At 36.4% G+C, this 21,872-nt stretch overlaps 2 protein-coding genes and 1 pseudogene across 3 annotated transcripts; all 3 read left to right on the top strand.

The window, feature by feature from the left end:
• Positions 1-2,968: 2,968 nt before the first annotated feature.
• On the top strand, positions 2,969-6,255 carry LOC125469850. 2 transcript variants are annotated; one of them, XM_048567863.1, is made up of 3 exons: positions 2,969-3,362; positions 3,924-4,038; positions 5,935-6,255. In XM_048567863.1, the coding sequence occupies exons 1-3, from the start codon at positions 3,146-3,148 to the stop codon at positions 6,059-6,061; spliced, it is 459 nt and encodes a 152-aa protein (XP_048423820.1). In that variant the 5' UTR covers positions 2,969-3,145; the 3' UTR covers positions 6,062-6,255. The 2 variants fall into 2 exon arrangements, with proteins under 2 accessions (XP_048423820.1, XP_048423819.1); XM_048567862.1 differs by having other exon boundaries at positions 3,918-4,038.
• Positions 6,256-12,026: 5,771 nt separating this feature from the next.
• Positions 12,027-18,954, top strand: LOC103934861 (lysine--tRNA ligase, cytoplasmic). Its single transcript, XM_009344615.3, has 17 exons — positions 12,027-12,216; positions 12,401-12,467; positions 12,999-13,067; positions 13,163-13,325; positions 13,416-13,518; positions 14,711-14,796; positions 15,834-15,952; positions 16,037-16,099; positions 16,503-16,628; positions 16,748-17,030; positions 17,130-17,226; positions 17,317-17,476; positions 17,890-18,033; positions 18,128-18,196; positions 18,279-18,422; positions 18,524-18,575; positions 18,733-18,954. The coding sequence occupies exons 1-17, from the start codon at positions 12,140-12,142 to the stop codon at positions 18,747-18,749; spliced, it is 1,839 nt and encodes a 612-aa protein (XP_009342890.2). The 5' UTR covers positions 12,027-12,139; the 3' UTR covers positions 18,750-18,954.
• On the top strand, positions 18,934-20,832 carry LOC125469844 (annotated as a pseudogene).
• The last annotated feature ends 1,040 nt before the right edge of the window (positions 20,833-21,872 follow it).

The raw sequence follows: 21,872 nt of genomic DNA, 5'->3' as shown, positions 1-21,872 counted from the left end.
CATTTCTTTAGGAACAAGGTTACCAAGGGTGAAGTAGTGTTGAAACATATCTCGACCAGCAATATGCAAATTGATCCCATGACTAAACCCATAATTAGAAACTCGTTTCTGACTCATGTAAAAAGAATATGGGTTTATGTAGGGTTTGATGTGTTTTTCTTTGTATTTGACATTATTATTGAATAAAAAGGTATTGAAGTTTTTCATTTCATATTTATTTTTGAAATGATTGTTTACACATCTTTAAGAGTGTCACCAAGCTAGAATATGTTTTTCACACGAACGATTCAACCTGGCGCTGAGATAATGAATAGGATGAGACATTTGTTTTCTCAACGCGTTGGGCTACGAGACCGGACACATGTATGTTGAACGTACCAATATGCACAAGGTAAACGCCACCTTAAAAATTAATGTCTAAAATGAGACTTAACAGAAGTCGAACATGAGTTTTGTTTCATGTTGAAGCTTGTAAAGCTAGATATGAGTATCTAGGTGGGTGCCGAGAAGGCGATTAGGCTAGAAGACTCAGGTTAGGCGCTTGTGTAGCGACTAGACTAAGATCCGTATGGTGTATGTCCAATGGACATGTGAAACACTCATTGAAATGAGGATACACCATAGCATACAAATCATACTGTATGTGCTATAACTGACTGATAGTGGGAGTGATGAATTGATCCCTGTTTCAATCATTGTGTGAACCACAAGGAATCTATATGATTCCACCCTTATGCCTTTTGAACTAAAGTCTACGTTAGAAAAATGAGATTTAATGATCGTTACTTTAGCACGTTTATCTAAGATGGTCAAGTTAGCTACTATCCCAAGATGCGTGTCTAGTTAAATCAAATTAGACTGACATGAGATCTTAAAGAAGATAGTTCGAAGATAACACCATGTCATGTGATTCATTGGCTACGCGACGTCTTTTGATATTTGTTATCAAACATAAGACATGGATACATGATACTTGTGAGACATGACATTATTTTTAACAAGGGATAAAGAATGTCAAGTCTGGTGTGTGACAAACAGTCTGGGGCATAAAGCGATGAACTTTCGAGTGATGCATTGTTGTTTGTTTAGTGATAGCTTAATGACAGTGCTCCTTGTTATGTACGTTCTTTCTCGCAAGGTTTTGCGTCCCATTTCCTGTATGAGGAGATAGACTAGAATGGATGTGAACTAAGTGTGTTGATTGAGACTATGCCACACCCTATGTAGGTGAGTGAGAGATGTCGGATTTATCTTATGGGATAAATAAATATCAAGGGATATTCCACCCACAGGAGGATATTAACCTCCTAATTATCGATGTGATAATTAGATGAAAATCAAGAGATATTCATATTAGAATATACTTGGGATTTTCATCGGCTTTTCAGTCTTTCTACACTCTTCCCAACCACTATATAAGGAGGCTTTAGGGAAGAGAGAAAGATATAAGAAACACAAACTTTTCCACAATTCAAATATTCTAGTTAGGTCTTTAGAGCTATCACTTTCGGCTCTAGATCTTGAGAGGCGAAAACTAAGGGGTAACTCAACATACCGTAGCCAACCTGATGACCTGCGAGGTTCTAGATGTGCACGAAGGGTCAGAACAGTTGTTCGTGTTTGTAGGAGCGTGTTGAGATTCAAGCTTCCGCATAAAAGGTACACACGTCCTTTCGAATTTATTTATAGTCTTCCAACACCTTTATAGAATTTATCTCCTTAAGCATTCTCGCATCCTCCAGTCGACATTTATTTAGATTATTTATCTGATAATCAAAAAGTAAAATTTCTTACTATTCGAATAAAATATCTTAAGAAACATAAAGTATTCCTGACGTCAATGACGTTAAAAATGCCTACCCTTCTTGAAGCATCAATAGTCTCGCTTTGAGACATTGCATGCATTCCTTTGACATGTCTGAGTTCACTTCTCATCTTTTCTAACTCCATGTTGATGGTTGCTTGCGATGCACGTGAAAATTAATCAATTCAATCACTACTGTAGTCTGTAAAACATACAACTCTCACATTACTGAAATCAATGAGAACTACCTACCTACCATGTAATTTGTAAACCAGATCTCTAATCGCCTATATGAAATTCGTAGTCTTTTTCTGCATATTTCCTTGAGTAGCACCATTTAACCAACTCAAAAGAAATCGTGAAGCAACCTGGCTCTCACATTAATAATCAGTAACCACATCTGAGGTGGACGCTTGATCAGAAGTTTATGACCCTAGTATCTGTAACAACGCTTCCGCTGGTACAGATCTGGCTCAGTACATGAAATATTATCCATCCCTTCCCTGAGATCGTGAGATTGAGATCTAGAATGGATAATGTCTTTTGTATTTGTCTTTGTACTAAGAAGGGTCTGGTTGATTTTCGTTTAAAGCTTGAAACCACTGCATTGTTAGGGAAGGAGAACGGAAGTGAGTGTATGAACCAACTTAGCCACGATCTGTGCCTGGAAAGCAGAAGCCTTAGTTAAATATTTTCTTCTTACATAGTACCATCGACGCACTACATCATATGAAAATGTCACTCAACCTTAGTCATGTGCAGTACTTGTCTGTGAACTAGACGTAACTTGAAGAACTGCTGATTAAATGTGTCGTCATGAGATGTGCGTGCTGATGACGGTTTTCCATTTGGAACAACATACACGGTGCAAAATCTTAGGGTATATTATACATATACTAAAACCCAACACAAAAACAGTGTTCATTAACAATGAATAGGCGAAAATGCCCTCCAGTTCCTTTGATAGAAGCCCTTTTTTTCCATTTTGCGTAGTGAATTTACTGGTTTACCCATCATGTTCGCGTGTTGGTCATCTAAGATAGAAATGGGGTTGGCTGTATGCGTGCTGGTCATCTAGGAAGGGAAGGAGTATGGATGTACACGTGTTGCTCATCTGGGAACGGAAGGAAGCTGGAAAAGTTGGGGAAACCGGGGGTGTCTCTCTCATTCCACTCTCTTTGGCTTCCAGAACAGGTTTTTCTCGAGCTCTCTTTCAAGCCCGGAACTCCTGGCCACCACAAGAAGGTTCGTCTCTCTCTGTCTCACACCTTTTTTTCTTCAAGGAAAGCATTAAGCAAACCCTTTTTTTGTGTGTCCATTTGGAGAATTGATGTTCTGGAGATGGACATGGCGAAAAGAAGTAGAGGTTGCAACAGCCCATCATCACAAGTCTCGGCAGAAATCCTCTATGAAACTGGCTCTCATGATCATGAGGAGGCTGAGGATCAAATGATGGACCTGCGAAGAGGGCCTTGGACTGTTGAGGAAGATCTAGCTCTCATGAATTACATTGCTAACCACGGCGAAGGCCGCTGGAACTCCCTCGCTCGCTGTGCAGGTAAATAGTAATTTTATAATAAGATGAGTTTAGCGTAAATTATTCTATCGTTTATCAACAATATAGAAATTGGCTTAATAGTTGGGTATTTCTTTTTACAGCTTTTTGTTTAGTTCATTGAGATGGGTTTTAAATTGCGTGAGAAAGAGTGAAAGAAACTCCATAATTTGCACCCAAAAAAATCATTTATCTTCCTTATTGGGTCCTATGAAATGATAGATATAGTGTGAAAAGCTTCACTTTTTCTTGAAAAAGAAAAAAAATTTGTGCGTGAAAATTTATAAAGATTTGGGAGTGAGAAAATGCTAGATATGTTGATGATGATGTGAACTACATCTTCCATGAAGATTTTGATAATTCTTTAGCTAGCATGAAGAAATTTTTCTGAGTTAATTGATGATATTGTATAAAAGTATGGTTTCTTCTATTCTCTTTTGATTTGAGATTTGAATTTACTTGGAAATGTTTATATGCAGCTTGAATATGTCATTTGACAAAGTATGGTTTGTTCCTATATTCTGTAATTATTTTCATTTTATTCTGGATTTGTTCAAGTTTCAGTTTGCACCGTTGGAAGATGTTTATCTAATTGGTTTTGTACCAATATACAACACTCAAACACTCTCTTTCACCCCTTCTCTCATGACGATTTCCAGAGAACCAGGCCCCAGAGAAGGTGAGAATCCAGCCTTCCCAAACTGCACAATTAAAAGGTAATACTGAATTTAATAGAGTTGGGTGTTTTGCCTCCATTGAACAAATTTTATATATACTGAATTTAGAAATCGAATATACAAATAAAATAGTAGGTCAAATTCATTATTAGTTCTCTTAACTTCTGTTGAATAGATTTATACTATCGGTTTAATGAATATTATTTTTAGTTGTTAATGAATTGATGATTGATTCTGTTATGCATTATTTTATCACCAAATACTTTGAATATTCATTGGCAAAAAATATAGGGTTAACTATATAATTCATAGAATTTTGATGTTGGATTGAATTTAGAGAGGTTTAACAAAACACCCCCGGTACTGATCACTTTTAACGAAAAATTACATTTATACATTTTTCTAGTACTATTCACTATACCTTTAAAAATGGTTTTTCATTAAAAGGGAAGTTTTTTTTGGACTTTTCGTTAGTTTTCCTTTGAATTTATTGAGTTATAAATATGGTGAACCCATTATTTAATACTTGCTCAATAATCTAATATTTTCCTCCGACTTGTTTTCTGAATTATGATATATAATCTATTTGAGTTTTCTACTGATGAAACGATAGGACCCGCTTGTCCCACATGGGCAAAATAGCAGCGTTCCTTATGATGGGGTTTTTATATAATGAAGTGCAGGGCTTCATGATAGTTTTTTATATTTGATAACAAAATTTAATATGGAGTTTGAATAGATCGAAGCTTTGTTTCTGATGGTTTATATTTTGATTTATCTCCTGTAATTTGAATACATATTGCTTTATTATTCTTTTCATATTAGAATTTTTAAATTTTTATGGGCTTAATTCTTAGGTTGCTGAAGGAGGATTTGAATTCGATTTTTTTCACAATTCAGACCATTCATTAGTTAACACAAAGCAAGTTTTTTATTGTTTTACAAAACTTCTCTTTCTGTTTACTTATTTTCTATTTGGATCCCGAGATCATATAGTGCAACGAGGCAATATCTTATATTTTCTTAATTGTAACAACTTTTCCTATAATACAGTTGCTTTCATTCTTTTCAGATTGTGTGTAAATTCCATCTGGGTTCTTCAAATTCAAGCCCCCCAAATTTGTGCAAGTTTGTGTTATAAGTGCATATGCCCAAATTTGTATGATAATATACTCTGATTTTATTAAATTTTTCATGATTTTATAGAGTTTTTCGTTTAAATTTGTGGGTTTTAGTTGTGGGTTTTGGAAAATTCTTCATTAAATTTCTGGGTTCTTTTGATGTGGATTTATGTGAGATTAATCAACTGCAATGTCATATATGATAATAGGTGGGCATGTTCATATGTTTTCCAATGTTCTCTAATCAACTCTTAGTGTTGAAATAGTCATCTATTAATGATGGATTAATCAAAGTTGGGCATGAGTTCATATGTTTTTCAATGTTTTTATAAAAACAACGCAATTTTCACTTAGTTTTGAGTAGAATAATAGTGTTTTAAGTAGAATAGTGGGAGATTCATTTGTGATCATTTGAAAATAAATTCTGAATAATACACTACTATTCTGCTTAAAGCGCCCCAATACATGCATAATTTGAATGAACATGTAAAGGTTACTTGAGAAACTAACAGCATACAAAATTTAAACGATTCTATTTGTTTCTATCTTTTTCTGTATTTGTCTGCTATTGGCTATTATGATTTTATCTGGCTAATGGACTCTCTGAAAATGTGTTTTGGCTTTTTTAATTCAAAAACTTAAACCGATTTTGTTTGCCGACGATTTGTTATGAGGTATTACTATAACATGGAGAAATTGACACCAATTCTATTATTATGTGTACATCAGTTTGTAATATCTAATCTTAAATTTTTTTTTTTTTTTTTTTTGGTTCAGAAAGAAGAAGAAGGCATTCAAATTACTTTTGCTCCAATCCATTTCATCAATTTATGAAGCTTTCATGTTGAAGCTCCTGGGAAGCATATGTATTATATTGCCAACCTTGAAAAGCTTTGGAAAATAATGTCAGTTGTTGCTTCTCCAACTCTTTTTCCTGATTTAAGTGTTTTAAGCTTGATTTCGATTTTTTAGGGAGTTAGTAGTTTTGGTTTTGACGTTGTTTTGTTTGTGATAGATCTCAGTATATTGCAAATATTTTGCAAGTTGATGTGCTAAAGATTTTGCATTAACTTATATTTTCATTTGCCCGTGTTCTAATCCAAAATGTTTAAAATTGTTTGAATATTGCAAACTTGTATAGGTTTCGTTACAATAAAAGAAGTAATATAAATTATTACTATGACACAATAACATTGAGAGAGGTCTTTTTTAATCTCTCTATCAATGACTAACAAATATATCATAGATGAGACTAATATTTTAATACCATGTTTACTATCATATGGGCACACACAATGTGTGAGAAATTTTTTTGTTTTTGTTTTTGAAATAGGAGAGAGGAAGAGAGTGATAGAGAATGTGGGAGTGGGAAGTTTTTTTTTTTTTTATTTTTTTTATTTTAATTAGATATATTAGGATTACATGTGAAGCTTTGATAAAAAACAGTAAAATTTGATTATGTGAAATTACATTTTTGCCCCATATTTCTTATTCGTGTTCTGTTTTAATTAGAGGGTTAAACTGATAATTTCATAAAATTTTGGTTGACAATGAGTGTTTTATTAATTAGTAGAGATTAGGGTGTTGGTATTGGCCAGGATTGGTGGTCTACCTTGGGGGTTACAACGAATGCGGAACTTAAGTGATTCTTTAGAGTGCGTATATAATTTTGGAACAAAATGCGAGAGTTGAAGATTTTTAGTGTTGTAAAACCTGTTTGTATTATACGGTTTTAAAATTTTAAGGCTTCAGTGGGCATCCATTAATGCAGTGTTTTTATAATCTATCTGACATTCCCGCGGCCAAGCGCGGGCAACAGCTCTGGTGCTAATACTAAAGGAAGGCCCCCGTGTGATGCTGCAGGTTTTAGTTTTAGAATCATATAGAACGCGTAAAAAGTTACACGCGCGCGCGCAAAATAGGCAATACTATTTATATACGTTGAAATCCTATTTAATCATGATTCCCACGGAGCCACGTTTTATCATCAAACTCTTGATTTGCCAATGAAAAGTGGAAGCCCATTCTGTTGGAGAATTCGTGAATTTTAATAGCATGGTGAACTTTCAAGGTTCTCATACTTTTACTCTGGTGATATAGTAACTTGAGATGATTTCATTATGCTGGTAGACTAGTTGGAGATAAGGGTCCTAGTTAACACAATCACACTCCCAATGTACTACTGTTGTGAGCGGTTCTTCGCAATCCAAAGCAATTAAAACATTAAAATAGCAACAATCCTTAAAATTCTTTCAAATATACATGTATGCAATTACGGATAGGTATCCAGCATATTCAAGCTCAATCCTTTAGTAAAATTAGTGTAAACAATAAATTGAAAAGCAATCTTTTTATGCGCAATGCAGCCATCTCAGCTATTCCTTTCCCAAATCTTTTTCCTTTCCACGACTTTTCAATTTTGCTAGTATTTCAGTAGAGAGGATGATGAAAAACGACTGAGAAAATAAAAAACCGAATTACCACATTCACCCAAATGCACATAAAATAAAATAAAAATTACCACATTCATCCAAAGCAATTAAAAGGATTTAGATCCTCTCCGGATCCCCTCACTGGGAATTCCGGAGATCAATGCATAGTAACTGTTCATCAAAGATCGTGCAACCACAATTGAATGCTTTTTATATTTTTAAATGTAAAGCAGTATAGTTTTGCATGAAAAATATATAATAATAAAAAAAAAAATTGTGGCCGCACGATCTTTGATAAACGGTTACTATGCATTGATCATCGGGATCCCCAGTGAGGGGTTCGGAGAGAGGATCTAAATCCTTTTTCCAAGGAACCAAATGCACACATATTGACATTGGGCTACCCAGGTAAGTTAATTGTCGATGCAAGTTTCTGTCGTCTTCAGTCTTGATGAAAATGCACCTACAAAATAATCAACAGTTTTGATCAAAGACCAAAAATCTCACACGCCCACAATGAGTTGGGGGTTTTGGCCAATGGATGTCTGATGCCTAAATTAGTCTCTCTGAAGAGAGGGAGTGTTTAGGGTTTTTATGTGTATAGAAATACGCACCATTTTTGTGTGGAGAAATGAGGTATTTATAGAGGAGGTGGCCGGCCATTTTAGGGTTAATCTAGTGGGAATTTTCCAAGATATTGTGTTAATAATATCTTGGAAATAAAGGTACTTTTCCTTACTTAAATATAATTGGAATTACTTACTTGATAGAGTTTGTCTTCAATTGGGAGTGTATTAGTAATTTTCCAATGTCCTATGATGCTGAGCTATGCGTGGGATGCTTGCCCATTTAATAAGGTCAGTCTTGTGACAGCCCGTCCTGGACTTTTTATACCGTAGGGGTGAAATGATGGTTTTGCCCCTAGTATGTTTGTTTCGTTGTGTGGTCGTTTTTGGGTTTTGATTGGTTGATTTTGGACCACACACATACCCACCCTCATTTCCTCTTTCTCTCTGCCCTGTCCCGAGACCCTCTCTCTCTCCATTTCCTATCCTTTTCGTATAGACAACACCACAAACCCTTGAAATCTTCACAGATCGAGGAAACAAACTACATATTTGTGCTCGTGAGGTCCTTAGGAGTTCAACCATACCCATTTCAGGTAAGGATACCTTCGTTTTCACGTCGAACTCGAGATCCCGATTTTGGTCACTGTTCATGCACATGTTAATTCATGTGTTTTTGGGAATTTCAAGCTTGTAGGAAGCTTGGTGAGGTTCTTAGGAGGCTCGGGGTGGTTCGTTTGAAGGTTTTGGATGTCGGGATTGTGAGTTGCAGGTTTGGCCGGAGTTGGTGGTGTTTTCCCGGCGAGATTCCGGTGGTTTTAGTGCTTGAAGGTGGTATGGATTTGTTCCTCTTGTTGTAAGCTTCATTTTGGTACCAATTTTATGAAATTTGGATGAAAAACGAGTGAGATATCAAGTTTAGAAAATTTCCCGGTTTTCCGACGGCGTTGCCGGAGCCGAAGTTTGGGCAGAGAAGATGACGGAATATTCTGTCAGTTTGGACGGAATATTCCTAACAGCGTTAATGGAATCAGTTAGATTTAACGGAATATTCCTGACGGCGTTAACTGACGCCGTCAGTGTGCCAGGCACGTGCTTGCGCATGGGCGGCGCGTGTGGCCATGCCTTGGCCGGCGTGTGGGGGCACGTGCGGCGTCGGAAAATTATTTTAAAAATATGGGGATGTTCGTGAGGTTGAGTAGATCACGTTAGTGTATTCATGCACCCCATTTGAGCATTGTATGAGAAGTTATTTTGTAATGTTGGTTATGTGCTTTAAAATTTACATTTTTATAGTTGTTTCGCATATAGGTGAGACCTATCCCGAGGACGAGCGCGGTCACTCGAGGCAAGGGGGTTACGACCCTTCTACATACCAGTGAGTGGGCTTTTGGTTTTCCGTATATACCTATATACTTATGTTTTTCCCAGAAAGTGAAATGAAATGTTTATACGTTGATATGCCATGCATTATGTTTGCCCATTTAATTATGCATTATTAGTTGCCTATGTATATATGTGTTGGTGCTGCGGACGCACAGGTAAGTGCCAGGTGAGTTATGATTTATGTTTACGTCCAGTGGTGATTTGAGATGCATAGAGAGCTCATAACCTGCACCTCCGGTGTTGGTGCTCCCGTCTAGAGTTGGGCACAGTCCTTCACGTGATGTTCACCTCCTGCACCACACGCTCATCTTGGATCCAAGTTAGGCACATAGTCCTGTCGTACAGACCACTTTAGGTGGTTCCGACTCTTAGGTGACCCGCGATTATTCACCTAGTCTTCACGTGATCGGAGCACTTGAGTGTACTTATTTACATCCAGTCCTGTCGTACAGACCACTTTAGGTGGTTCCGACTCGTGTGCAGGTGTAGTTAGTGAGTTAGAGATTTGAGCTCTAGATTCAGCCGTATAGGTCACGTTAGGTGACTCCGGCTGACAGATTACATGGCATTGTTTGACATTACCTGAGTACTTGCATTTTATTTCGAGGCATTTGGCATGGCATATTTCTGAGCATGACTTAAATATATTTGTATATTCTATTTTTTGGGAAGTATACAGGTTTTACGGCGAGGGGTTATAACTTGTTTATGAAATGGTTTTAAAAGCTTTGTTTTTGCCCACTCACGCTTTCTGTTTTGCGCCCCTTCAGGTTCTAGTTTGGCTAGCGCTTTTGGTGGCTCCCCAGAGGATTTCTCGACTTATCTGACAGATTATCACCAGTGTAGGACCACATTTGGGTGTATTTATTTAGTGTTGTTTCTCCCGGACTACACTAGGTCTTCCGTGATCTGAACTTTGTCTTTCATACTTACGCTTGCACATGTATGTTATTACTTTGTGTATAGCTAGGTTTGTTTTATTCGTATTTTTATTTTTATTTCTTAGCTTCCGCACTATGCATATGGTTACGTCACTTCCACGTGACGGCCAGCATACCCCGATCTCGGTCGGGGTGCGTCAAGTCTTGTCTTTTTAAATTGAAAGTCCACGTGTCGCCTTCAAAAACTTTGAGATTATTTTGGCTCCACATTGATGTTAATATTGTGGTGAATCAGATACCTCTATGCAATATTGTGTTGAATCAGATACCTCTATGCAATATTTGTAGTAACTGTTGATATGGAATTAGAATTGGGGTGCACAGGTAAGTTGCACTCATATGATTCTATGTCATGATGGGAGGGTTGGAATTGATACCTTAAAGAAGATAATTTAGAATACATATTGAGATTGATTAGGGTCGTATTCATAAATTAATAGGGTTTTTTTATTTTTTATTTTTTATTTTTTTATTTTTTGTCTTTTCAAAACAATATGAGGCTTAAATAGTCATATCATATTAGATTGAATAAATTGTAGTAACGATCCTTCAACTTTAATCAAATTGGAGCAATAGTCCCTCAACTAAAAATCCATTACCATTGGTCCCTTCTCATTAAAACGTGTAGCTATGGTTCTTTTCATAAATTCTATTAGAATTATGTTAAAATAAGTTATGTTGGAATGACTATTGCTAGAATTGGATTAAAATTGAGAGATCATTACTCAAATTGGGTTGAAGTTGGAAGACTATTTATTCAGTTGAATCAAAGTTGAGGACCATTAATACAATTCTTCTTATTTGCCCCTTGATTTAATCTCACATACATGACATGCGATTCCTTTTGACAGAAGTTTTAATAGAGTTGGAAAAAATGACCATAATTGCACGTTTTGATGAGTTGAGAGACCAATGATAATGGACTTTTAGTTAATAGACTATTGCACTAATTGAGTTAAAATTGATAGATCATTACTATAATTTACTCTATTTAAATTATATAAGCCATTGAATAATAAATTAGTATGCGGTGTGCATTCAATAATCGTGGGGCGCATAAAGGGCTGGTTTGATATTGCTGTGCTTTGAAGAAAAGCTACTTCTGCTGTGCTGTGAGAATAAGCAGCTGTGAAATAAAGCAGCAGAGTGTTTGGTAAACTTTTTTGTAAAAGTGCTTTTGAAAAAAAAAATCATTATTATAGTGTTTGGTAAACTTTTATGTAAAACAGATGTGAAAAAGCCAGTTTTTCAAAGTTGGGTTTTGCAGCTTCTTGTTTTTGGCTTTTTTTCACCTAAAACTGTGAAAAAAAGATGAAGCTGAATGTTTACCAAACACAAAAACAGCTCCCAGCTTTTTTGATACCAGCTTTTTTCAAAATCACCTCAGTACCAAACCAGGCCAAAACAACCCAAAACAAATCCAACTTCAAAAAAATAAAAAGGGGAATGTCATATATAAAGTGAAATCCCCAATCCGAATTGCGTTCTAACCAAGCTAAAGTAAATATGATACTGTATTCCGACCCTGCCCGCCCTATATAACCGAAACGGATTGTAATCTTTTACTACCCCAGTTGGCAAACCCAAGCTCCACTGGCACAAAAAACCCCAGAAAACCCCCCTCTCTCATTTTCCACCCTCGTTCCGAATCGCTGCAATGGCGGGCACGTCCGACGAAACGCCGAAATCACTCGCAGATTCGACTCTGGAATCGGAAGGAGCTATGAGCAAAAAGTACGTCCCGAATAACCCCTGTTTCGTTCCTGAGAAAAGAAAGTTTGCCTTCGAAGTCCGGCCATACTACTTTTTTTTTGTTTTGCTTTTAATCCGTATGGTTTTTTGTTTTAGCTGCTTAAGGTGTTAGTTTTTTGTTTTTTTGGTATTGATCGTGTTGAATTTTGTGTGGGCGTGCTTACAGTGCACGGAAGAAGGAGTTGAAGAACAAGCAGCGGGAAGAGGAGAGGCGCCGAAAAGAGGAGGAGAAGGTAAAGCTGGTACCTTTTGTCTGACAATGCTGTTACTTCTTTTTTTTTTAGTTATAGTGGCGGCAGTTCCGTCCCGAATGTCGATAGGTAATGGGCGTGAACATCATAATCGGTTTTCTTATCCTGATTTTGGCTGAGTGGTGTATCTAATTTTATGCAAGTAGTGTTCCCGTAGTGTTTTCGTGGTCATTCAGTATATTTTGGTTATTAATTTGTTGTATAAGGTCAATGTTTGAACCCTGGAGATGAGTTGATACCGCAATGCACCATACTGGTTTTTTCTTTTTTCACAAATTTACATTATGCGATACTTAATAATCTGATTTTTGTTGCATATGTAAGTATTGGTTTCCCATTAACTCTATATTTGGTGTTTTGTTTTGATCCATAAAAGTGTGAATTGATACTATTTAGTCACTTGAAATCTGGATACACTTGAGCGATAATTTGTAATTGCTTATTGCTCAGGAAAGTGCTCACCGTATTTGATTATGAAATCTTATATGAAATAAATTTGCAATTATCTCGCAGGCTGCTGCCTTGGCAAGCTCGCAAGTTAAGAAAGATGTAGCAACTGAAGATGAGGAAATGGATCCAACGGTGCTCACTAATTTGTGTTGTCTTATAGTTTTTCCATCTAAATGGTTCAAAGCTTACTTAGTTATGACCTGAGCATCATGACTTTTTTTTGGCAGCAATACTATGAAAATAGACTGAAGTATCTTGCTACCCAGAAGGCAGATAAAAATCCATATCCTCATAAATTCTTTTGTTCAATCACTGTACATGAATATGTAGAGAAGTATGGAAGCTTAAACGATGGGGAGCATCTCGAGGATATCACTGTTTCATTGGCTGGTATTCAAATTTACAGGCTTATATTTATCTAGGGTATCATCTGTCACGCATTTTATCTTTGCTGATTTGAAAATTTTACTCCCATGCAAGGGCGAATCATGAGTAAAAGATCTTCCAGCTCTAAGCTCTTCTTTTATGACTTGCATGGTGGCGGACCTGATGGTGAGAAGGTCCAAGTCATGGCTGATTTAAGGTATAAAATTGTTCTCGCCCCCACTTGTTTGAATATTTATAACAGTTGGTTCTCCTCCTTTTGTTGAAGTGTGTGGTTTAATTTCCTACTGAGAAATATGCTCTCTTAGCTCGAGGCTAGTGGTTTTGTTTGATTCTCTTTGTCAGAACTCAGAAGGACTAAAAATTACAAGCTATGTGATCTATCTAATATCTAATCGATTAATTAGCAAAAGGATGAATGTTCTTTTCAAGACATTTTTTATGAGATTAAACTTAATGAAAAATAAGGAGTTCCAATGCAGAAGGATGAATGTTCTTTTTAAAGACAGTTTTGTATTTGTATTATGTCTAGTTAAACACTTTTAGGTACAATGACTACATTGAATATCTACTCTCTTCATATTTTTTCTCTCTATTTTTTCCCCAGTATCTACTTTTGCAATCCTGTAAGAAATGAAAGAAATGGTAAACTTGTTTCAGCTTTGTCTCATATTACTGTATGAAAATTTGACCTGGCTACAAATACTTATTTTTGTGTTGCACATAAAAGCCACTGATTCAGGGCTGGTTTGGTATTGCTGTGCTTTTAAAAAAAACCTGCTTCTGCTGTGTTGTGAGAATAAGCAGCTGTGAAATAAAGCAGCAGAGTGTTTGGTAAACTTTTTTGTGAAAGTGCTTTTGAAAAAAAAAAAGCAGTATTATAGTGTTTGGTAAACTTTTATGTAAAACAGATGTGAAAAAAAGCCAGTTTTTCAAAGCTGGGTTTTGCAGGTTCTTGTTTTTGGCTTTTTTTCACCCAAAACTGTGAAAAAAAGCTGAAACTGAATGTTTACCAAACACAAAAACAGCTCCCAGCTTTTTTTGATACCAGCTTTTTTCAGAATCACCTCAGTACCAAACCAGGCCTCAGTCCATCCTTTCTCGTCTTCCATCTAATTCTCCAATTCTATGCAAGTGAAATTCTGTGATCACATAATATAGAGAAATTAGTCTTGCAAAATTAGAAGGTTGATTATTGATTTAAGTATTGCAAGACAGCCATTACCATGGAAAATTCTGGATTTATCCCTGTCTAGGTAGATGCAAGCTTTTTGCTTCTCATTAAATGTGGTTGAGTTAATCTTTTCGGTACATTATTACATCCCTTCTTGGGTTTATTTCTTTTACTTTTCATTATCAAAATTACTTAAAGGACTTCATTTTTCATGCAGAAAATCAGAGCTGGATGAATCTGAATTTTCTAAGTTTCATTCTAGTGTTAAGCGTGGTGATATTGTCGGTGTGACTGGGTTTCCAGGTTTGTAGTAGCCGTTCACTTACCTTTTGCATGTTAGTCATGATTTTTCCTTTGGAATGAGATCATTTTTTATTTTTTTAATATAAAATCCAATTTATAATGAAACTATGAGAAGCCTTTTCTTTTCAACCTGGGTAAAGGGTAGCTGTAGACTTATGTGATTGAATCCCTGAACTGCTGATGTGAGTTAAACAAGTTGGCCAGGGCAGTGTGCCCTTGAGCCGAGTTCAAATCCCATCTCCATAGATTATAATAGTTTGGAATATATATATATTTTTTTTTTTTGCCAAAAGATAAAAAATCGCTGAATTGGTGTTCACTGTGTCCAAGCATTGGAAATGTTTAGTTGCTTTACTTTTTCAAGTATATTATTGATCAATTTGACTAGTCATTCCATGTTTTTATGTGTGTTGAGAACTTTTGTATGGTTAAAAAAAGACAAGGGAGAAGATTCTAAATCTACAATGAAATGAAAAAGATATACAAGGTTGCTGTGACCCTGAAAGATATACTGAATAGTTGCCAAGTCTATGAATGTTTTGCATATTATATTGCTGCTTTTCCTAAGGTTACAAGGTTCCATGAATAATATACTGAATAGTTTCCTAGTCTTTGGATTTTTTTCATCTTAAATTGCTGATTTTCTTCAATCTCATACTTATAAGGCAGAGTTACAAGATTTGTGCTTGCACTCATTGTGGATTTGATCTAATGATAATTTCGTCCAACTTCACTCTCTTAATGTTCTATTAAGTTTGGCTTTCCTGCCTTCCTGTCTAGTTGACTGAAGCTTTAGTTATAGGGCCATAAAACCATAACACATCCTGAGCTTTCTGCTGGTATCTTTGAACATTTGTATTTTTTTTTTTTTTTACTTTACTGGTTTCTCTATAAATTCAACGGGGCCTTGTAATATAACGTGTCCTTAGGCATCTAATGATGAAGGCACTGCTGGATTTTGTGTTGTTTGGGACTATGAACTGTTAATTTTTCTGAATTATACAGTTTTCTGATTTGTTTCTCTTTTCATCTCACAGGAAAGACTAAGAGGGGGGAGCTGAGCATTTTCCCAAGATCATTTATAGTCTTATCACATTGTCTTCATATGATGCCAAGACAGAAAGCTGGTCCTGCTTCTGATAATGCTAATGTCAAGGTGATCACTGAGCAATGATTGTATTTTGACTTTGTTTACGCTGCCTGAGCTCTTTTCATGACACCACAACATACAATTCTGCAGAAAACGGATCAATGGGTCCCAGGAAGTCCCAGGAATCCTGAAGCATACATTTTAAAAGACCAGGTATTAATTGATGAAGAAACTTTTACAATTATTTTTGCTAACTTTGAGAACACTATGATTAAATTTTTGGGGTCGGAATTACTAATGATTTATATCTATCTAGAATATTCATGCTTGTATTTGCAATATTGATTTCCATTTATTGATGTGATGTCAACTGGTACCCTCATTTCTATGTTAGGTTTTAGTTTGTGGGGGTGATGTTTTAATGACTTAATGTCCTGTCTACTCTATTGTTTTGTTCCACCCTTTTGTTCTTTGTTTCTGTTTGTTTGTCAAATTGTGATTTGTTTTTACTTGTTCTTTTTACATTTTGTAAATAATAGTCGTACTACGTTATTCTCATTATATTTTATATTGTTCATTTTTTGTTGTTTTCAGTGTTTACTGTCTTTCTTGGTAGGAAACTCGCTATCGTCAACGTTATCTGGATCTAATATTGACTAATGAGGTTCGGCAAATATTCAAGACCAGATATAAAGTCATTCAATATATTAGAAGGTTCCTGGACAATCTGGACTTCTTGGAGGTTAGTCTTTCATCACGTTGCCCTTTGTATTCACTGCATTTTCATGTTAGTTTGTTGGTAGTCTCTTACATTTTGGTGTCTTTGTATCTGTCGTTTGCTTCTGCATCTCCCATCCTCAGGTCGAAACTCCTATGATGAATATGATTCCTGGTGGAGCGGCTGCCCGTCCTTTTATGACTTTTCACAATGAACTTGACATGAAGCTTTTCATGCGTGTTGCACCGGAACTCTATCTCAAGCAGCTTGTTGTTGGTGGCCTGGATCGTGTTTATGAGATTGGAAAACAATTTAGAAATGAGGGCGTTGATTTGACTCATAATCCTGAATTCACTACCTGCGAATTCTACATGGCTTATGCAGACTACAATGATTTGATGACGCTGACTGAGGAAATGTTGAGTGGTATGGCTCAAATAATGGATATCTTGAACAATGATTCCTTGTCCCTTTCCCTTTTGAGACTACTTGGATTTGTTTGCTAATATATTAAGTCTAAAATAGGTATGGTCAAGGAGCTAACTGGTGGGTATAAAATCAAGTATCATTCAAATGGGCTCGACAAGGATCCAATTGAGATTGACTTTACTCCTCCTTTCAGGTCTGTAAACTATATTTTGGTCATGCATGTTACAGCTTAAACACATGTTAAAAAAAACTTATCTGGTGGTTTTAATTGTTACTGCTGCAGAAGGATCGACATGGTTGAGGAATTAAATAAGATTGCAGGTCTCAACATAAATCCAGAGAATCTCTCCAGTGCAGAAGCTAACCAATATCTTAAGGATGCGTGCAAGAAGTTTGATGTCAAATGTTCCCCTCCTGAAACAACAACTCGTTTGTTGGACAAGGTAACTCATTTTTTTCTTCCTCCTATATATTGTTTAAAATCACGTACATGAATCAGGATACTACCTCTGGTTTTGTGTGCTGGTGGAATGACATTGTAATCAATGCAATGTTAAGCTTTTCTCAAATATCTAGTCTGGATGACAATTTTCAGTTATCATTTATGATATGACAATTTTTGTTCATAAAAGAATTCCCATGACTATCTTATTGCGTCATTGCATCTGTCCTGCTCTGGAGTCTGTTTGAATTTGTCAGTTATTGCCGGTGAATTATCAGATGTCTTGTAGATTTCTTTATATTTTCTTTCCATTGTCAGTTAAGAAAAATCCTTGTCACTTGATTGGAATCTTAATGTGTGATGGTTATGGAAAATGACTCGTGCATCATTTTGTTTCATTTTCTATTTATGCAGCTTGTTGGGCACTTTTTGGAAGAGACGTGTGTAAATCCCACTTTCATCATTAACCATCCTGAGATAATGAGTCCTTTGGCTAAGTGGCATCGATCAAAACCTGGCTTGACTGAACGTTTTGAATTGTTTGTCAACAAGCATGAAGTATGCCACCCAACTTGAAGATTTGAATGATTTCTTTATTGGCTACCTTTTTCTTTGTCATTAAGATTGTGAATGATTTTCATTTGCTTTCCAGCTTGCCAATGCATACACAGAGTTGAATGATCCCGTGGTACAACGCGAAAGATTTGCTGATCAACTCAAGGTATCACTTAATTGTTTAGTTATGGTATCTTATAGAAAATTGTATAATTTCTTTTGTGATGATACATGTTTTTGAGTTTCAGGACCGACAATCAGGTGATGATGAAGCAATGGCTTTGGATGAATCATTCTGTAGAGCTCTTGAATACGGGTTACCTCCAACTGGTGGTTGGGGTTTGGGCATTGATCGGCTCTGTATGTGGTTAACCGATTCACAAAATATCAAGGTCTCTCTCTCTCTCTCTCTCTCTCTCTCTCTCTCTCCCCCCAATCTTGTGTATGTTACGTGTGAATTTTTTCTCACCATATATTGTTTGTGGTTGGACAGGAAGTTCTACTCTTCCCGGCTATGAAGCCACAGGATGAGACTTGTGCTAAATGTACTAACTCTTCCTTTGGAGTAACTTCCCCGGAAAAAATTTAAAAAACCTTGTGGACCTGAACTCTGCTTCTGTTTATGCTATGCTGAAGAATGTTATGTCTAATTTGTTTACTTAGACATGGAGCGCTAACCATTGTTCTTTTGACATTGTTCAGCCACTTTGGGTGCTTGAGATTATCGGGACTCAGCCATCGATTTTATGTAGCTTCATGGGACTTCAAGCGGTGGTCTTATTGATGGCGAGATGTAGCTTTTGGTTTGATTTTCACTGTTATATCTAAAGTATTTTAGGTAGATATATAATTGTCTGAACTATTAATACACTTACATGAGTGAATGCGACTAATATTTATGAATTGCCAGACTTTGTTATCCCTTACTCCCGTTGTGTGTGTTTGTTTGTTTGAATGGATCTCTTTCGTCTGAAAGGAAATAGTTGCTCTCTCGTTTCGTCATGTACAATATTCTCATCTCATCCCTCACATTTTCCCGTTTGTGTTTTCTCTTACCTTCTGTTTGTTGGTTCGTTTGATATCCTAATTGCATAGCCACAATCTGTTAAGCATAATGAAGTTGTAGTGAAAATCTTTGAACTAGATTTAGAACTATGTTTTTTCCTTTTCTTTTTGGAAAAAACGCGATATAATATATAAACAAATGTGTATTTATATTTAAGGAAATACATAATTGTATTGTGATGTATAAATTGCCAAATAAAATGACATAGATTAAAACATGGGGAAACAAGCATGTAGTAATCCTTGTCCAATTTATTGAAAAAATAAAATAAAAAATTAAAGTTTATATTCTCTCTTTAAGTGAGAATTGCAATCTAGGCGGGTTAGGCAGATTTATATGCCATTTCTTAATTTTCAAATGCTTAAGGATTATTCGGGACCTTGGCCAGTCGCCTAGTGTCTAGGTGGGCGTAGGGAGAGCTAAGTAGGGATTTTTAGAACGGTGCTTGAATGGGAGCTTGACATTTAAATATTGTGGTTGACTTATTACTTAATTTTGCGTTAGATTTCTCACTTTTTAATACAATAAAATATAGTTGCGTATATACTATAAAAAGAAAAATGATAAAACACAATTTTTTTAATGTACAACTCTATTTAAATTTTAATCGTTTAGTTAATTCGATTGTCATAGATAAAGAGAAGCCAGGCAAAACAAAGAGTTGCAGCCACGTCCGTGGCCAAAAGGGTTGCTGATGAATATGGTTGTCGATTAGGGGAGGAAGTTGGGTACTCTATTCGGTTTGATGATTATACTGGATCGGATACTGCGATCAAGTACATGACCGATCTGATGCTTTTAAGGGAAATTTTGAGTGACAAAAACCTGTCTCAGTACTCCATGATCATGCTTGATGAAGCTCATGAAAAGATGAAAGTAGTTGGTGGAGAAGCTCCGGAACTGATTATTCTACCAGCTTATGGTGCCCAGCCGAGTGCAGAGCAATCAAAGATTTTCAAGCCTGCTTTGCTCCTTCAGGGAAGAGAAAAGTGGTTGTTGCAACCAAATTTGCTTGAAGCCTCTTTGCCCATGATGGGATATTCAAAATAATTTTAACCTGGAGCTTGGGATTGATTTGCTGGTCGTAACTCCACCATCGCAAGCATCAGCCAAGCAAAGAGCTGGGAGCGCTGGGCTGACAGGGGTAGGGGAATGTTTCTGCCTTTACACCGAGAGCGCTTTTCACATTGAGATGTCTCCTACCGCAGTTCCAGGAATCCTAAGAACAAATTTTGTGCATACTACATTTACGATGAAAGCAATGGGGATCAATGATCTTGAACCTTTTGAGTTTATGGATCCACCGTCACCCCAAGCACTCCAGTCTGCCACGAAACAGCTGCAAAGTCTAGGAGCTTTGGATGAAGAGGGGTTGCTGACCAAATTGGGTAGTAGAATGGCACTGTTGCCTCTGGATCCACCTTTGTCGAAAATGCTGCTTGCCAGTACGAACCTCGGATGCAATGATCAAATTGTGACCATTGCCATGCTTCACGCAGGAAATATCTTCTACAGGCCTAGAGAAAAACAGAGCCAAGCAGATCAAAAGAAGGCCAAGTTTTTGCAGCCCGAAGGAGGCCATCTAACTTTATTCACTGTTTGTGACTTACGAGACTCAGAAAGCCACGAATTGTTCTAAACCCTGGTGTTCTGAGAACTTTTTACAGTTTCGGTCATTGAACAGGGCAAGGAATATCGGGAAACAGCTTCTTATTGTCGTGGACAAGGATGTGTAAATCTTTAACCGGATTTACAGCTACTGCGTTATTTGCGTTTATGTTGAAATTTGGTTTTTGTATCAGTGATTTTTCGTACGGACATCTTGGAAGCGATACAATTCTACGGTATAACATCTTGTATATGATATCATGAACTCGAAAGAGGACTAGATTATTTCCAAATTCATATGTAGTCTGGTGATCTCCCTGTTGCTTTATACAATAGAGTACAAGTCTCTAGTTCTGCTAATCTACTCGTGCTGTTTCCAGTTTGAAGGTAAACGCACTTGCTTTGCCGTGATGATAATCTTGCCTTTGCTTTCGGACTAGTATTCGTTGATGTTCTGGTTTATAAAGATTAATCATTTTTAATGGTGATTAACTTTTCTCCCTTTTATAGTTTTATGTTTTTGCCTTTGCAACAACAAGTGCACGTGAGAAGCTTGAGAGCCTAAAGAAATGAGAAAGGGTATAACCCATTATGAGGTTAAACCAAGTCTTCTTCTTTTAATATAGATAATATCGTTTGTTTAAAAAAAAAAAAAAAAAAAAACAAAAAAGAGAGAAAGATGGTCTTAAATTGACAAATAAAAATGGGTCAATTGGGCTTGGGCCTGAGCTTCCATTTTTTTGGGGTGAAAATTGAACTGCCAAGTTTTCTCCAGCCCAGACTAATATTTTGGCATTCCATGCGTGCTGTAATGTTTATTTTGTTGGATATTTTGTGGACATAGGTGTGTGTAAGAATCAACCATCTTCTATTGGAGCATTTTCACTCGTACTAAATTGACACGTCTAGATCTCAAATTAAACCCAAAACACACCTCCCATTTTGGTCTGCTAAGGCTCCTTTAGCCAGCAGCCATGTAGATTCTAAATCCAAGCCTAAATCCTTGATGCTGATGTCAGTTGGTTATTAATATTTTATTTTATTTCTTTTACGGCGTGTGTGCCCCATGCATTTATTACGTAGAATGGCACGACATAATCTGACACCTAGGGCCCACCACAACGCCTTTTTAGCATCCAAGTGATACTTCAATGGTAACTTGCTCTGT

Source organism: the organism of the source record quoted next, unplaced genomic scaffold, assembly GCF_019419815.1.
Source record: "Pyrus x bretschneideri cultivar Hongxiangsu unplaced genomic scaffold, Pyrus_bretschneideri_v1 Contig46, whole genome shotgun sequence".
Lineage (NCBI taxonomy): Eukaryota > Viridiplantae > Streptophyta > Magnoliopsida > Rosales > Rosaceae > Pyrus > Pyrus x bretschneideri.
The sequence above is the reverse complement of the archived record's forward strand: the minus strand, read 5'-3'. Positions and strand labels throughout refer to the sequence as shown.

What these genes read in the sequence shown, in the direction of transcription:
- LOC125469850 (XM_048567862.1), top strand. Translation starts at nt 3,146, where the DNA reads ATGGACATGGCGAAAAGAAGTAGAGGTTGCAACAGCCCATCATCACAA. An exon ending in CTCCCTCGCTCGCTGTGCAG is followed by an intron (nt 3,363 to 3,917) that starts GTAAATAGTAAT and finishes GATTTGTTCAAG; the next exon opens with TTTCAGTTTGCACCGTTGGA. An exon ending in AGAACCAGGCCCCAGAGAAG is followed by an intron (nt 4,039 to 5,934) that starts GTGAGAATCCAG and finishes TTTTTGGTTCAG; the next exon opens with AAAGAAGAAGAAGGCATTCA.
- LOC103934861 (XM_009344615.3), top strand. Translation starts at nt 12,140, where the DNA reads ATGGCGGGCACGTCCGACGAAACGCCGAAATCACTCGCAGATTCGACT. An exon ending in CGGTGTGACTGGGTTTCCAG is followed by an intron (nt 14,797 to 15,833) that starts GTTTGTAGTAGC and finishes TTCATCTCACAG; the next exon opens with GAAAGACTAAGAGGGGGGAG. An exon ending in GACTGAGGAAATGTTGAGTG is followed by an intron (nt 17,031 to 17,129) that starts GTATGGCTCAAA and finishes AGTCTAAAATAG; the next exon opens with GTATGGTCAAGGAGCTAACT.